Source organism: Dermacentor silvarum, chromosome 2 (assembly GCF_013339745.2).
Source record: "Dermacentor silvarum isolate Dsil-2018 chromosome 2, BIME_Dsil_1.4, whole genome shotgun sequence".
NCBI lineage: Eukaryota > Metazoa > Arthropoda > Arachnida > Ixodida > Ixodidae > Dermacentor > Dermacentor silvarum.
This window is the reverse complement of record NC_051155.1, coordinates 246016899-246030527: the sequence shown is the minus strand read 5'-3', so window position 1 is coordinate 246030527 and position 13629 is coordinate 246016899. Positions and strand designations below refer to the sequence as shown.

The window sequence follows — 13629 nt, the reverse complement described above, 5'->3', positions numbered from 1 at the left end:
GTTAGCGTAATTTTATTTCCTCACATGCCTTAGGAAAGGAGCCCTATTTTCGCATTAATTTCTCTTTCAAGAGCTGTTATCTCCGCTTCTTTTTCTTTGGCTGTTCGACGGAAACTGCTTGCCTTGACAAGATAAGTCAGGTCGTTTTTTGCTTCGGCGTCTTCTGAAAAGCGATCCGCTGACTCCTGCAAGCACTTCAGAGTTTTTTGGAGATTTGTCTTCTTCTCTTGCATGCTCTGTAGCTCTAGCTCGAGTGCTTTTCTCTTCAAGGTTACCTGTTGTGCTACAGCTTGCTTCTGTTCGTCCACGTATAGCGCATACCTATGCCTGGCTTGGCGCACTGATGACTTCAGTTCTCTCGACAGTGGAACGTTAAGCAGCCCACCGTGGGTTTTCACGGCCTCGCAGATGACTCGTTGCGAGATATACGAGAGCTCTGCCATATTTTCGACCGCGATCTGCTTGTTTACACTGAAACCTCTTTCTACTGAAGCCTGCCCATGGCTAAGCAAGAGAAGGACCTTCAGTACTTCCCATAACATCGAGAACGCCGGGTCATGCTTCAAAAGGCGCACAAAGAGAACGTCAAGGCGTTCATGGTCTCTTTCATAGTTTTGCAGTTCATGCCGTTTTTCTTGGCAGAACTGAACGTACTGTGCACACACAATATCTCTCTTGTGCTCAGAAAGAAGCTTACTGTCAATTAAACAGTTAAGAACAACTTTCAGCTTCCCAAGGTACATTTCTGTCTTCGCCATCTCTCTGGGGTCGAAACATGACAACCCTCGAACCAGAGGGTACCTAAGAGGACTTCTCTCCATGATTTTCAGGATCATGTTCACAATGAACTTCCGACACTCCCCCCTAAATTCAAAAACACACTTGGTACTCACTTTTCCGCTCTTTAAGATCTTCTCAGCCACACGTCCAACGTCCACCTTCTCAAGTGACGTGTAATTGGCAGTATTACGAACATCAATTCGCAGCAGTTTCGTGATGCTCGTGGCTTCTGTCAATACCGAGCGCTTCACGAACCTTGCAAGGAGGCTCCTCAAGACAGTTTCAAGCTCTTTTGCTAAAGAAAATGTCTTTGGAGAATCACTCTGAAAAACAGTCAAGAAAGGCTGCACAACCATTGCAACGTTTAGGGAAAAGTTCAGTTTCGCAAGTGCAAGCTGGTCCTTTAGAAAAGCACTGACGTTCTCATACGCTCTACATTTCGGCAAGGGTAGCCTATGGTCGCTCACTGCTTCGGTGTAGTGCCTCAAATGCTCCCACATAGCCAGGGCTCTCTCCAGTACGGGCACGTTCTCAACGCAACGGTGGGGTACGAAAGGAAGTGGAAACAGCTTGCTCCCTGTTTCTTCAGCAAAATCTTCACGGCGGGCCAGTGCATCATGGAAGAATGAGAATAAGCTCGACAGAAAGGTGTCAACTGGCCAGCTTGTCGCATGCATTCCTGCTTTGTAAGCATTATGCACTGTGTGCAAGCCACATGAACCAATATCCAAGCACTGAACTTGAAAGTCATTCTTCATGTGCTGCTGCAACTTGTTGAAAAGACTCCAGTTGACATTCGGGCCGTCCATCGAGAGCTGCACAATCCTGCTCAGGGGAAAGGACGCGAGTGTTTCTGTCAACTTCTGCATAAGGTCGTCCGCTGTGCTGTGACCCATGAATGTCAAAGTCAGATATCTGGTTGTCACCTCACAGTTATTCCACAATCTGACGTGAACATCAAGTTGTTTTCTTTCCAGGTATTCATTCAAGGTTTCGTCAAAAAGCACAACAATATTGTCAGACATCATTTGTTGTACTTGCGAAGTGAAAAATGGGCGCAGACCATGGCACGCAACGTACGCGCACTTTTTCTCAGAGCAAGTGAAGCTTTTAGCGACCTCACTATCCGGAAACATCTTTTGGAATAGCTGGGAAATGTATCCACTGGAGCTGTAGGAGTAGTGTGATGACACAACTTTCATCGTCCACAAAATCTCGGCTTCGATCACGGAATCATGCTTTCTGCAGTCTTCGTCAAGTGTCGCAGCCCGAGAGGAAGTTGCCGTGCTTTCACGCTGACAAGCAGCCTCCGATGACAGATTTGCCGCTTGCATGAAACTTGCGACGGATGAGCAGCCCTCACCTGCTGCAGCTTTGGGTCGGTGCTTCGCACCTTTCTGGTGGCTCTTCAAGGCAGATTCACCCCATCGTTGCAATGTCGACCGTCTTCTGACATAATGCGCACATTGCTCGATAAGGATCGCTTGGTTCCGGTCTCACCCAGTGACGATAGTCCGTATGTTGCAGCCACGCAGGCTGAAACTTGCACTTCCCGCCTGGCATCTTGTCAAAGTAAACACACAACGCAAATGCGAACTTCGCTGAAATGACGCGCATGTGGCCGACAAACAGCCCGACTATATTACCTAAAAGACACTTACTAGTGTGCCGAAAGCGGGTGTCGCGGTAGCACCGAGTGTGATGCCTGCCGCTGCCGGCCGCTTGGTGCGCTGCACTTCGAGACTGTGCCGGACCATGCTGAGACATGGGCGGACTTCAGGCGAGACACGACGCGAGTCTCCCAATTTGCCCGGCGATCTGCCTCTTATGGTCTTGTCCCAATCCGCGATACGTTCGGGGTCTGCGGACGCGCTGGGTAATGAGATGAGCTGTTTCTTTCCGCGTCTGTCTGGGAAATCGCGGTTTCGCGACCTGTTCAAAGTTTCTTTAGACAGACGAGTGCACACATAGATGCAAAATACCCACTCACAAGAAGAAAAGACTGCAACGAAAGCGGCAGCAAGGCGAGAAATGAGCTACGCATTGCAATCGACACGTAGCAATCAACGCATCGCAAATGAACGCGAGTCGAACACCGCAGGGTTTAGCATGGTGCTGACAGGCATCGCCGTCTGGTGGCCCGTGGCGGCAGGCATCACTGCCCGCGCCACCGTCCCGCGTTGGAGACGCTCGGTGGACGGCACACTAGAGTATATTCTAGACACTATACACAAGCAGAGCTACAGTGTACTAGTACACTGTAGCAGAGCGAGCGATATGCCTCGCATTGGATTGGATTGGATTTTCAATGCATATTAGTTGCTAGACGACGTAGGGGCTGCGAAATTTAAAACCGAAATTTCCTGATGTTGCCCTTTAGTCAACACAGCTTGTTTTCATGGGCATTCGTAAGCGAAAGGGCCTTAAAAATCAGTGTGACTCGCGGAGGTACGTCGTTAATTTCCTCTAGCGGAACAAATCCCACGGGATTTTCCAGGATTACAAGGAGCTCACGGGTATTCAAGTAGTTTCAAGGGCCCTTGAACTTATACTATCAATATCAAGGATATTCAAGGATTTCAAGGGGCTGTGCGAACCCTGTTCAGGGGACTACCACAATATAGAAAACAAATGAACAAAATATGAAAATGGGTGTTGTGCACCTGTGCTTACCCCTGGAGGTTTTCCAGCTGTTCGATGAAGGCCTCGCAGAGCCCCAACGCTGAGGCATTGCTGCCCCGGATGACAACAACCAGCTGCAAGGCAAGTGCACGCAGGCGCAGCTGCCGCAGGGACCCCTCTTCCGCTCGCTCAAGGCCCAAGAATTGGTGTTGCAGCACAAACGTCTGCTGCAGCAGCTGCAGACACACCCAACAGTCAGTGCATCACTCTGAAATCCTCTCCAACACAAAGCACACATCATTATGGTAATCCTGAATTATCCCCACTTGCCATAACGAATAGAGAGGGCACTTGACTGAATTTAACATTACAGAAATTTGCAATAAGCTACCACTGAAGAATAATGGCAGCAAAAAACTAAGACTGATGTTCGCAATGATATGTGCAAGGCAGGACTCAACACTTGCACATAAGAAATGTGAAAAATGGGTAGTTTTTCAATGTACAGCATCAAACATTAGGCGTGAGCTAATACTCGATTTCGAATCGAATAGTGAATGTTCGAATAATTTGATTCATGAATCGAATATCTAATATTCAATTTCTCGAATATCGGTATACCTTCTGTGAATGACCCGATAGTCGGTGCCTTGATGCATGCAGCGTTCCTGGTCTTTGTTGGTACAGAGTTCGACCGGGACAACAGGGCCAATCAAAACGATTAATGCTATGCTAAAAGTGGGAACAACAAAAGCAGCGCATGTGGAAAGCATGGAAGCATGTGTGAAGATCGGGCTGATTAGCCACCGGAAGGCACACTGATTGCATTGAATACAAGAGTTCAGTGTTCATGCTTGCAGATTCGCACAGTTGGGTGCTATCTACCCAAATGCGAGCACACAGACTAACTTGGCACGCATACTCGCGTTAGTTGCTGGCTGGGCGACCGCGAACCTAAACGCCACTTCAATGGCCACCAATCTAACCCGTACGCATTATCTTGAGACCGATCAATGATGAGCCACCCGCAGGAACATATTAGCGACAAGCTTTCCGCTACGGTTTGCTGTCTGTTATCACATTGGCTGGCTGTGAATTTTCATCACGGCCACATCATTGGCAACACTGTCTAGCCCGTTAGGCCTAATCGGAGCTGTGTCGTCGGACGTCGGCGACTGAGGTTACGATTACCAAATCAATGCAGATCTATTCACAGCGGTTGCACGACCCTCAGAAAGCCGACAAACCGCCTCCCCAACGAAAACGAGTGCAAGGCATGACCGTTGCATGTTCATGGCCGGCATCTTGGCGAAATACTGTACGGTGGTCCCTCGTTCGAACGCCGATCGTAGACGCACAATGGTCTTTTTTCGTAGCTTCGAGTAACCTATCACAAGACTAGCTTTGAATTTACATTGGCAGGCTCGAAAATATCACGTGACAGTGCGTAGACGCCCGGCTGCAGACACATTTACTCCAGGTGGCAGATGGACCCGGACAAAAAAAAAAAAAAAATGTGACGTGGGGGGGGGGGGGGGGCATCGCACCAACTTGCCTTGGGCCTCCCAATATGAAAATTCTTTAACCATGGCGTCGACCATGGTTAACACATGTGGCGCCGATGACCGCGCAGAGCAATGCAGGGTGACGTGATGCACATTCCCCACTTTTGTCTGCCGTGCAAGTTGGCCTTAAGAGCTAACGTAACCTACAGAAACCACCTGTCGTAAAGATGGAAAAGCCCACCTGTTTCCTGGAAGAAAACTGGAAAGCAATACTTCCTAAGATACAGACGATTGCCATTAAGCACTTTGCTACTTCCTCAGCTTCAGAGGGAAAAACGCACTCACTTCTATTTGACAGAGAGAGAGAGAATAAATTTATGCAAAAGAGCACACGAGCGTAGGTAGCTCCTCCACTCTGCAATGGGTGTTCTCCTCAGTCCAGGAGTCCAGCGGCAATACATGCTTTTATTTACTGAATCAATCAGCAAGTCTTGCTTCTATTTCGCACAAGAGCAGTGCGGAAGCTGAAATTCTCATCTCATGACTGATTAGAGCTAGCAGCGGCAAAGGCCTCGCGATGTCCTTCGCAGAGCGGCCGCGGCGCGGGTTTTCATCTGAGACGCTTTTCACTACCGCGCGCACATCCCGATTATTTTTTCGCTAGTGAGCTGGTCGCCAACAAATTGTCCGTCCATCGCGATGTAGCCGGTGCTCTTCATCTTCGAGAGCTTTGCACTGAGTCAAAGCGAAACTACTGCTTGCCGCAACCACTGCGGACGAAACCGCGGCCGTTATCGACGCGATCATAGACAGCGACCTTGCGGTTCAAAAGGCAGGCGGCCGGCACACGCACCAAGTCAAAACGAAACTGCCGTTTGCTGCAACAAGTGCGCATGAAACCGCAGTCGCTATCGACGTGATCATGGATGGCGAAGGTATGCAGCCGACGTGCGCACCGAGTCAAAACGAAACTACTGTTTGCCGCAACCGCTGCGGACGAAACTGTGGTGGCTATCGACACGACCATAGATGGCGACTATGCACTTGTGAAGGCACACGCCTAACCGCCAACGCGGTGTTACGCGTGGCGAATAACGCAAGAATGAAGGCTTTCAGGGCACAATTAGACACGAATCGTTCCGGCGTTGCTGCCAGTCACAACATAACATATGCTGCCACAACACAACATATGCTGCCAACATAACTAGATGGTGCAACATGCCTTTGCATATTTTCATAGAACAAGCCATGGGTGTTTATTAATACCGGATCTTGTTGAAAAAACATAGAACATGACTTTTACAGCGAAGCTGTCTAAGGCTAGGATCCGGGATTTTATGGCGTCCGTGTGGAAAAACTCTCCCCTAAAAAGTGAGAGTGAAAGAGACAACAACAAAAGCAAACGCATATCACCGCTGGCATCAGAGCTTGGTTTAACGGCCACCTGTGTCTAAAACGGCGTGTCTCTATGAATGTGTGACGTAGTGCGTGACGTAGTGTGTGCCTGATAAGGCGGCCAAGGGGAAAGGGTTGGCGCCTCTCGGCGCAACTGCGCGAACACGCTTGTGCCACTGCTCACGCGTTCATCATTGTCATCTTCTTCCAGAGCTGGCTCCGTTGCCGCTCATCATTCTAGTGTAGAATTTCACTTCTCTTCTGTCTTCGTAATGGGGAGGCCACATTTACAGGGGTATGAGCCATTGCTTAAGGGAGTATGAGCCATTCATTATCTTGCGTGACGCACAGATTTAATAACAGAGGTGATACGCAAATACAGTATGTGTGCATACCTATCGTCATGATGAACACAGATAAGGAAAATAAATATGTTCGTATCTTTGTTCAAAATTCTGTGTCACCTCTGTGTCGTGCGGTAAACAGCTTCGTTGGTCATCCACATTCACAGAGTGGAATGGCTCATGAATTCTTTATTTAAAAATATTGTCATTTTCAAGCTTGTCTTTCTATTTTTGCCTACTTGTGTACATCTGAACAGGACTTTCTATAAGTGAAATGGTTGCTATGAATATGAATTCCATACCACAGACACAGAAAACATTACTCTATGTTTCAGCAAGTTTCATTGTCCTGCCTCTAATAGTTTCCGAAAAAGAAGGCTAAGCAGTAACACTAAATTGCACCATTAGCCTAATTTTGGATTTCTTTCATTTGAAAACTAGTAGAGGTTATACAGAAAATATATGCTGCTGCATTTTGATACAAATGTATTTTAATGTTAAAAAATAAGGCACCTGTTAGTTGCCAGAATTGCCAGGATCTGTAAAGGAGACATAACTAATGCCTAGCATTGGCAACCTACACATTGTAGAAATGAGAGCTCCGCTTGAAGAAATGCGAGCTTATTCAACAACACACAGCATTCGTTGCTGTGCCATTCCTGCAGGCAGTGAGCGTTTTTCACAGAAAGACTCTGAGGCAGAGTAATACCACTAACTGGCTAACACCAGCGAAAGAATTGACACACTACACACATTTCTTTTCAAAAGCAGTAAAATGAACTCTTACACCATTAAAAAGTCATAAGGGTGCCACATATATTCAGATTAATTCATTATGTTCACTTGCCTGTTCCAGCAGGGATTTCAGGGCACAGCTCTGCAAGGGTGAGGCAGCGGACAGGTTGAGCCAGCTTTTGTTGGACAGGATCTGCAGAAACAGGCACTGGCTTCATCTCGGGGCTCAAGATGTCCCTTGCAGGGTTTAATGAGTCATATAAATTAAGGGGGCTAAATAAATTTCATTCCTAGCATCTTCCTAATGGCTCGCGTAAAGTATGCAGACGATGCCAGAAAGTATAGGAAGGAACAAAGCAGTGACCTGGCCACTATAGCCAATAACATTTTTAATGTTGGACATTTTACTTGAAAAACCAAGTAAAACTGTTGCGAGAGATGCTAAAGCACACAGCTATAAGGATAAAAGGTGGATTTCAATTTATTGAGAAGGTTTTTAGTGTGCAACAAAGTGTTAGCACATGTGTTTTCCCTTTCACCACTGACACCAGCCAGGAACGAAACACTGTGGGGATTGTCACCTGTGTCCCTGTCACCTTTGTGCAGATGCTCGCCTATTATTTCGTCCCTGCTCCTTTCCCTTTCCTCCTGTGCACTCACATTGTTGTGCTCACACATTGCGGACGCGTCGAGAGCCAGCATAGACACGACGGAGGTGCACTACACCCTCTCCCACATCTCCCTCACTCTCACGACGTATACACACCCTTTCCCTCCTGACTCGCGGGAAAGGAAAAGGTACCCGACACGCGAGGAGGACATTCTTCTCGCAAAGGTAAAAAGGTATAAAAGAGTGTCACCGGGGAAGACTCTCTTTCTCTGGCGATCCGACCTTGAATCCGACCAGCGACCAAAGGAATACCTGCCGCGACCCGTGAGTGACCTCGCTGCATGACTGTCATGCACAATGAGGCAAGCCTATTTATTACTTAATACAAAGTGGACATTCCCTCTGCAAGTGTTACTTATTGCTTGCAGCAATAAACATTGTTAAAGCTGACGCCGCTAGTTGCATTATGCATTCAAACCGAACGTAACTGCAATTAAATGCACTACAGGTTGGGGAGTACTGCAGAACGACTGTGTTTGGCTAGATTCGGAGCTCGCCTTCAGCTCTAGCCTCACGCAGAGCAGACCCCCACACCTGCTACAGCGAGGTGGAGCGTCAGCGTGGGTGAACATGAAGACAAAGATCTGTGCCTAGTGCTTGTGCGTGGCCCTACTGGGCAGGGCCAATCTCATCAGATGTGAATGCTTACAGACATTGCCCTACCATCTCCTGGCTAGGCCCTTTGGTAACTGCAAAAGTGTACAGCATTGAGGCAGGGAGAATTCCTCTTTTAGTGGTGTGTTGTGGGGAGCTTTCTTCCCACAGCGATATGCTAGTAGCACCAATTCTGCTAAATTGCCCTTGGTACAAGGGCACTTGCTTTCTGTTCTGGCCACGGCAGGGTGTTAATACAGCCGTGGGTGTTGCTGGAAGCATTTACAGTGAAACATTATACAGTATAGACCACTTATAACGTAACCGTTTATAGTGCAGGACTAGATATAGTACGGTCTTTTCAGACTCCCGTTAATTTTCTCATAGCACTCCATGCATACGCATACCGCTTACAGTGCAGCCGCGTGAGACGAAATACCGGTTATAATGCGGCTTCCGCGGGAAAATCTCACCGACATGGGCGGCAGCGAGCACGCTTCTCAACAAGGTGCGTGCTCTCGTCCGGCGTGTGCATTATTCAATGCAATCAAACTCCTTAATTCGGACTTATTTGGCCGCACATCGGTTAATTCGGACTACTTTCGGAGCTCGAGGAGCACCGCAATGGTGCGACGCAAAAGAGCAAGAACGGCGCTAGCGTCCAACTGAAACGAAGTGGCAGAGTCCGCATCGCCACAGCCATCAGTTGAAAAGGTATGTGAATGACAGCAACGCCGGAACGCTTCGAGCCTATTTGTGTCTTTAAAGCCTGTATTCTTGCGTTTACCGCTGCACATAACACTGCGTTGGCCGCGGGCTTTCGTAACTGCGTAGTCGTCATCCACGATCGCGTCGATAGCGGCCGCGGTTTTCTCCGCAGCGGTTGCGGCGAACAGTAGTTTTGTTTTTACTCGACATGCGCGTCGGCCGCGTGCCTAAAAAACTGCGTAGTCGCCATCGATGATCGCATAAATAGCGACCGCGGTTTCGACCGCCAGTTGTTGCAACGAATGGTAGTTAATTCGTACAGACTTGGTGCGTGCGTCGGGCACGTGCCTGCAGCACCGCAAAGTCGCCATTCATAATCGCGTCGATAGCGGTCACGTTTTTTTTTCCGCACCGGTTGCAGCAAACTCTTGTTTCGTTTTGACTCGGTGCAAAGCTGGCGAACTTAAAGAGCACCGGCTACATCGCGATTATGTTTTCGCCAGCTTACTGGCGAAAACGTAATCGCGATGTACGCGTGATAGTACAAAGCGTGTCTACATGCTATATGGCGAAAACTCCAAACAAACACATATCCACATTTGAGTCTTTACTATGCCATACACACTGCGCTGTATTCCTATAAATGTCCACACTGTGATCAATGTGCAACGCTTTACCACATGGTATGGGCTTGCACAAACACACCACAGCTCACACCCATAACACACCCCACCACACGGCAATGGGAGGCAGCGCTGTCCAGCTCCGACTCGACGGACCAGCTCAACCTGGTCAATCGAGCGAGAAGGGCAGCTAAGGCTGCTGGACTCCTGGACTGAGGGGACCACCCACTGCAGAGCGGAGGATCTACCTACGCTCGCGTGCTCTTTGGATTAAAGTTTCTTCTCTCTCTCTCTACATGCTTGGTCTACATGTTTGCATACATGCAGGGCTTGAAAATCGTTGTTTTGGTTATAGTGCTGTACCGCTTATAGTGCAGATATTCGCGACTCCGGCGACTTACGTTATAAGCGGTCTACACTGTAATGAACTGGAGTTAACTGAAGTAACCATAATTCCCTTTACCATTTCTATAACAGCCCATGCCTATAAAACTTTGTCTTAATGATGCAAGAATTTCCTTTAAATGGATATAACAAACTTTTTTAAATTCATATTAAAGACACACGTGATGCAAGAGTTCAACACTACCACAAGCAGTTGGCTACCTAGCAATGCACCAAACGAAGTGTGCTGCCACGTCTCCAGCCACATCTGCACTTTACCACCGATGCATTGCCACCGCGCTCTAACAATGCCGTGACTTCTGCACTCACCTTCGGCCTGAACTCTGTGCATAGGCCTATGTACACAACACACCACATTGGTTTAGGGTTATACCTCGTGTACTCTTTCTTACCTGTACTTGAGCTATAATGCCAAAATGAAATGCAAACCGCCAAGCATGTGGCTTTATGGTATGTGGGGGAAAGTTTTTTTTGGTGCCTGTTGGCCACTGTTGCACAGTGGCCACAATAAACTGCTACACATGCACATTTAAGTGATATTTCACGTCCTGGGACTTTATTTTATAATGGGCCACGTCATTTCCCACTCTTTCTGCCTTTTGTGATGGGCTCAGAGGAAGCCGCGTCGCTGTTATCTCCAGAATCAAGCACTCAGTGCACTGAATGACAAGAATAGGAAATTAAATGGATCATTACAAAATATCTCTACTCCCATGTTCTCAGTGGCCACATAGCTTATCAGCATTTCGTGAACATGTCAGTGGAGTGCTGCAAACCTCTGATCCCAGTGATGAAGATACAGCAGAAAAACAATGTTTAGTGGTCCTCAGTGGTATGCTGTGGCCTTTTTCATCAGCTTTGGCTTACCCAGTGGCAACTCATGGCAACTCACAGCAGTGGAAACTCACTGCAGCCCACCACAGGCGGGCAATGTTGGCCATGACATTAAACGACATAAAGTGATTTTGGCTCGCCCTTCAACTTCAATATAGCAAGATTTTACAGCAAACTGGTCCTTTTGCTAACTTGGGCACTACTGTGTTTCTTGTGGCTTGTGACGTTCAGTGCCTCGTGAAAGCTGAACATGTTTGCACTGGATTATGCACTGCGATGGCTCACACGACCCTGTAGCTCACTAAGGTCAACCCTGAAGAGGCCATACTGCTGTGAGTACTTTGGATCACCACAACTCGAAATTTTGGGTTGGACTACAGAAGTACTGACAGCCATAGCAGCAGACTACTTCTTACTTTCGTGAAAAGGGCAGACGGGATATTGTGAACAAAATTGTGTAGTTCCAAACACAGACACACCTTGGCAAACAGCAGCTGGCATCGCAAGTACAAACTGGCACAACTGGCGGCAGCCGTAAGCTGGGGCTCAATCTCTGCAAGCCTCTGGAGGTCCCTGTTTGGTTAAGTAAAGCACACCTTGAACAAATGCTCACCTCCAAGTTGCCTACATAATTCAAACATGATAAAGAAGATGTCAAGATTGGAAAACATCAGGACTAGCTGCCAACTAAAGGTTTACTGCAAAAAAACACAGTATAACACAAGAAAATGTTAATGAAAAGTACATTTAGTGCCACTGAAAGCCAGTTAATGGAGTGCAGTCGAGTCCCACTACAACGAAATTTTTCGCGTGTCCTGTGAATTTCGCGCGCACTTTGTGCACGTCGCAGATTGCTTTCAAGATATGGCGCCCGTGTGGCTACGCCACAGCCGCTGTTGTCAACACGATGCCGTCTCGTCTCGTCATCTGGGGGAAATGACAATCCACAAGACACACCGACTCCGACTTGGTTGTGGCAGAAATTTCGTTGTAGCAGCGTTCGTTGTAGGGGGATTCGACTGTATATCTTATTTTCTAGTATAGCCAGAGAAGGCTGAGAAACCCACCATATTTTTCCGCATATAACCTGCCACTGCGTATAACCCGCACCCCCAATTAATACAGCTGAGAAGGAAAAAAAAGTATCCGCCCGTATAACTGCATGCAACAAAGCTCAAATATTTGTAAAAACAGTCCATCCACGGATGCACAACTCGTCCACGTAGTATCGTCAGCCAGTGGCTTTGTTCCACCCTCTTCGGCGATGCTGATAAAGCTGGACTAACATACGACGGATGTGACCGCGGACGAATCAATCATGTGACATCCGACGTGAATCGGATCGCTTAGCAGGTGCAGCTAGCATTCACACGACAGAGGATGACAGTGCGGCCAGAGCAGCCCTCGCGTGGGCAATGGCGATTGCTCTCTCCGCCGTATCGCGAAGCGTTTCGCGTGGACCAAGGGAGTGCCGCGGGAACGGGTGACCTACAAGTTCGCCGGCGCCACATGCACTATTCACAAAATGCCGACCTGTAAAGAGGAGGAGAATGGACGACCATGAAGGAAGTGAGAAGGAAGCTTTAACATGCAGTGGTAGGGAGAGGGTGGGATTCCCTAGGAGATAACGAAACTAAATGGCGGAGAACTTTGCCTTGAGGTGTGGCTACAAGGCAGCGCGTGCCGCTCTACCGTGAAGCCACACAAGTAAAATTCGCGTAGAACCCGCACTCCAACTTTACTGTTCACGTTTTGGAATTTTGGGTGCAGGTTGTACGCGCGAAAATACGGCATGTGCCTGTCATCTTACAAATGAAGGATGCTTCTGAGATTATGACATGATACCTGAATTGGATAAAGAGTAGACACTATTGTCGTTCACTCTTCTTCTGTGTCCTTGCTTCTTTAGCACAATTTTACACCATGCATTCGTACTGCATGCAACTTCATGTGACGTAACTAAAATTCTGGTACCTGACTGCACTATGGCATTCGATGTCCTGACACATTTCCATGAGGACTAAGTCCTGTGACAATGAGGTAAGCAGGTACTTTAATTTTTACTGAGACCATGTCAACACTTCATGAGCCACTCATGTTTCTATGTCATCTGCCTTAATGTTATCTTTGGTTTCAGGCACCAGTGAAATTGTACGGTCTTGATACACTACTCTTTACAACTGCTTTTAGATAATTGTTGCCGTGCACAATAATGGGAAGACCAACAGATACAGAAAAGACAACAAGAAATTATGGGTAGATAGTAGTCTAAAGTGTTGGCAGGAAGGCAGCAGAAGCACTGCCCTCCTGTCAAACAGTTCTCTTCTCTAATGTGAAGCATCCTGTTAAAGAGTACGAAGCCAGGCTAGATGGTTTGTGTTCAACATGGCAAAGGGTATAGACAATGGGACAAG

At 47.7% G+C, this 13629-nt stretch overlaps 2 protein-coding genes across 2 annotated transcripts in view; one reads left to right on the top strand and one right to left on the bottom strand.

Annotated features, from left to right (window-relative positions):
• Positions 1–13629, bottom strand: part of LOC119443037 (integrator complex subunit 4-like) — a 65030-nt gene that overhangs the window by 17832 nt on the left and 33569 nt on the right. The window contains exons 14-16 of the mRNA XM_037708163.2: positions 11695–11788; positions 7494–7574; positions 3454–3638 (exon numbers count right to left, since the gene is read on the bottom strand). Of these exons, the coding sequence (XP_037564091.1) occupies positions 3454–3638; positions 7494–7574; positions 11695–11788 (360 nt within the window). The remainder of the gene's footprint in view (positions 1–3453; positions 3639–7493; positions 7575–11694; positions 11789–13629) is intronic.
• Positions 8375–13629, top strand: part of LOC119443036 (exportin-2) — a 42252-nt gene continuing 36997 nt past the window's right edge. The window contains exon 1 of the mRNA XM_037708162.2: positions 8375–8380. The gene's annotated coding sequence lies outside the window, so the exon portion shown is untranslated. The remainder of the gene's footprint in view (positions 8381–13629) is intronic.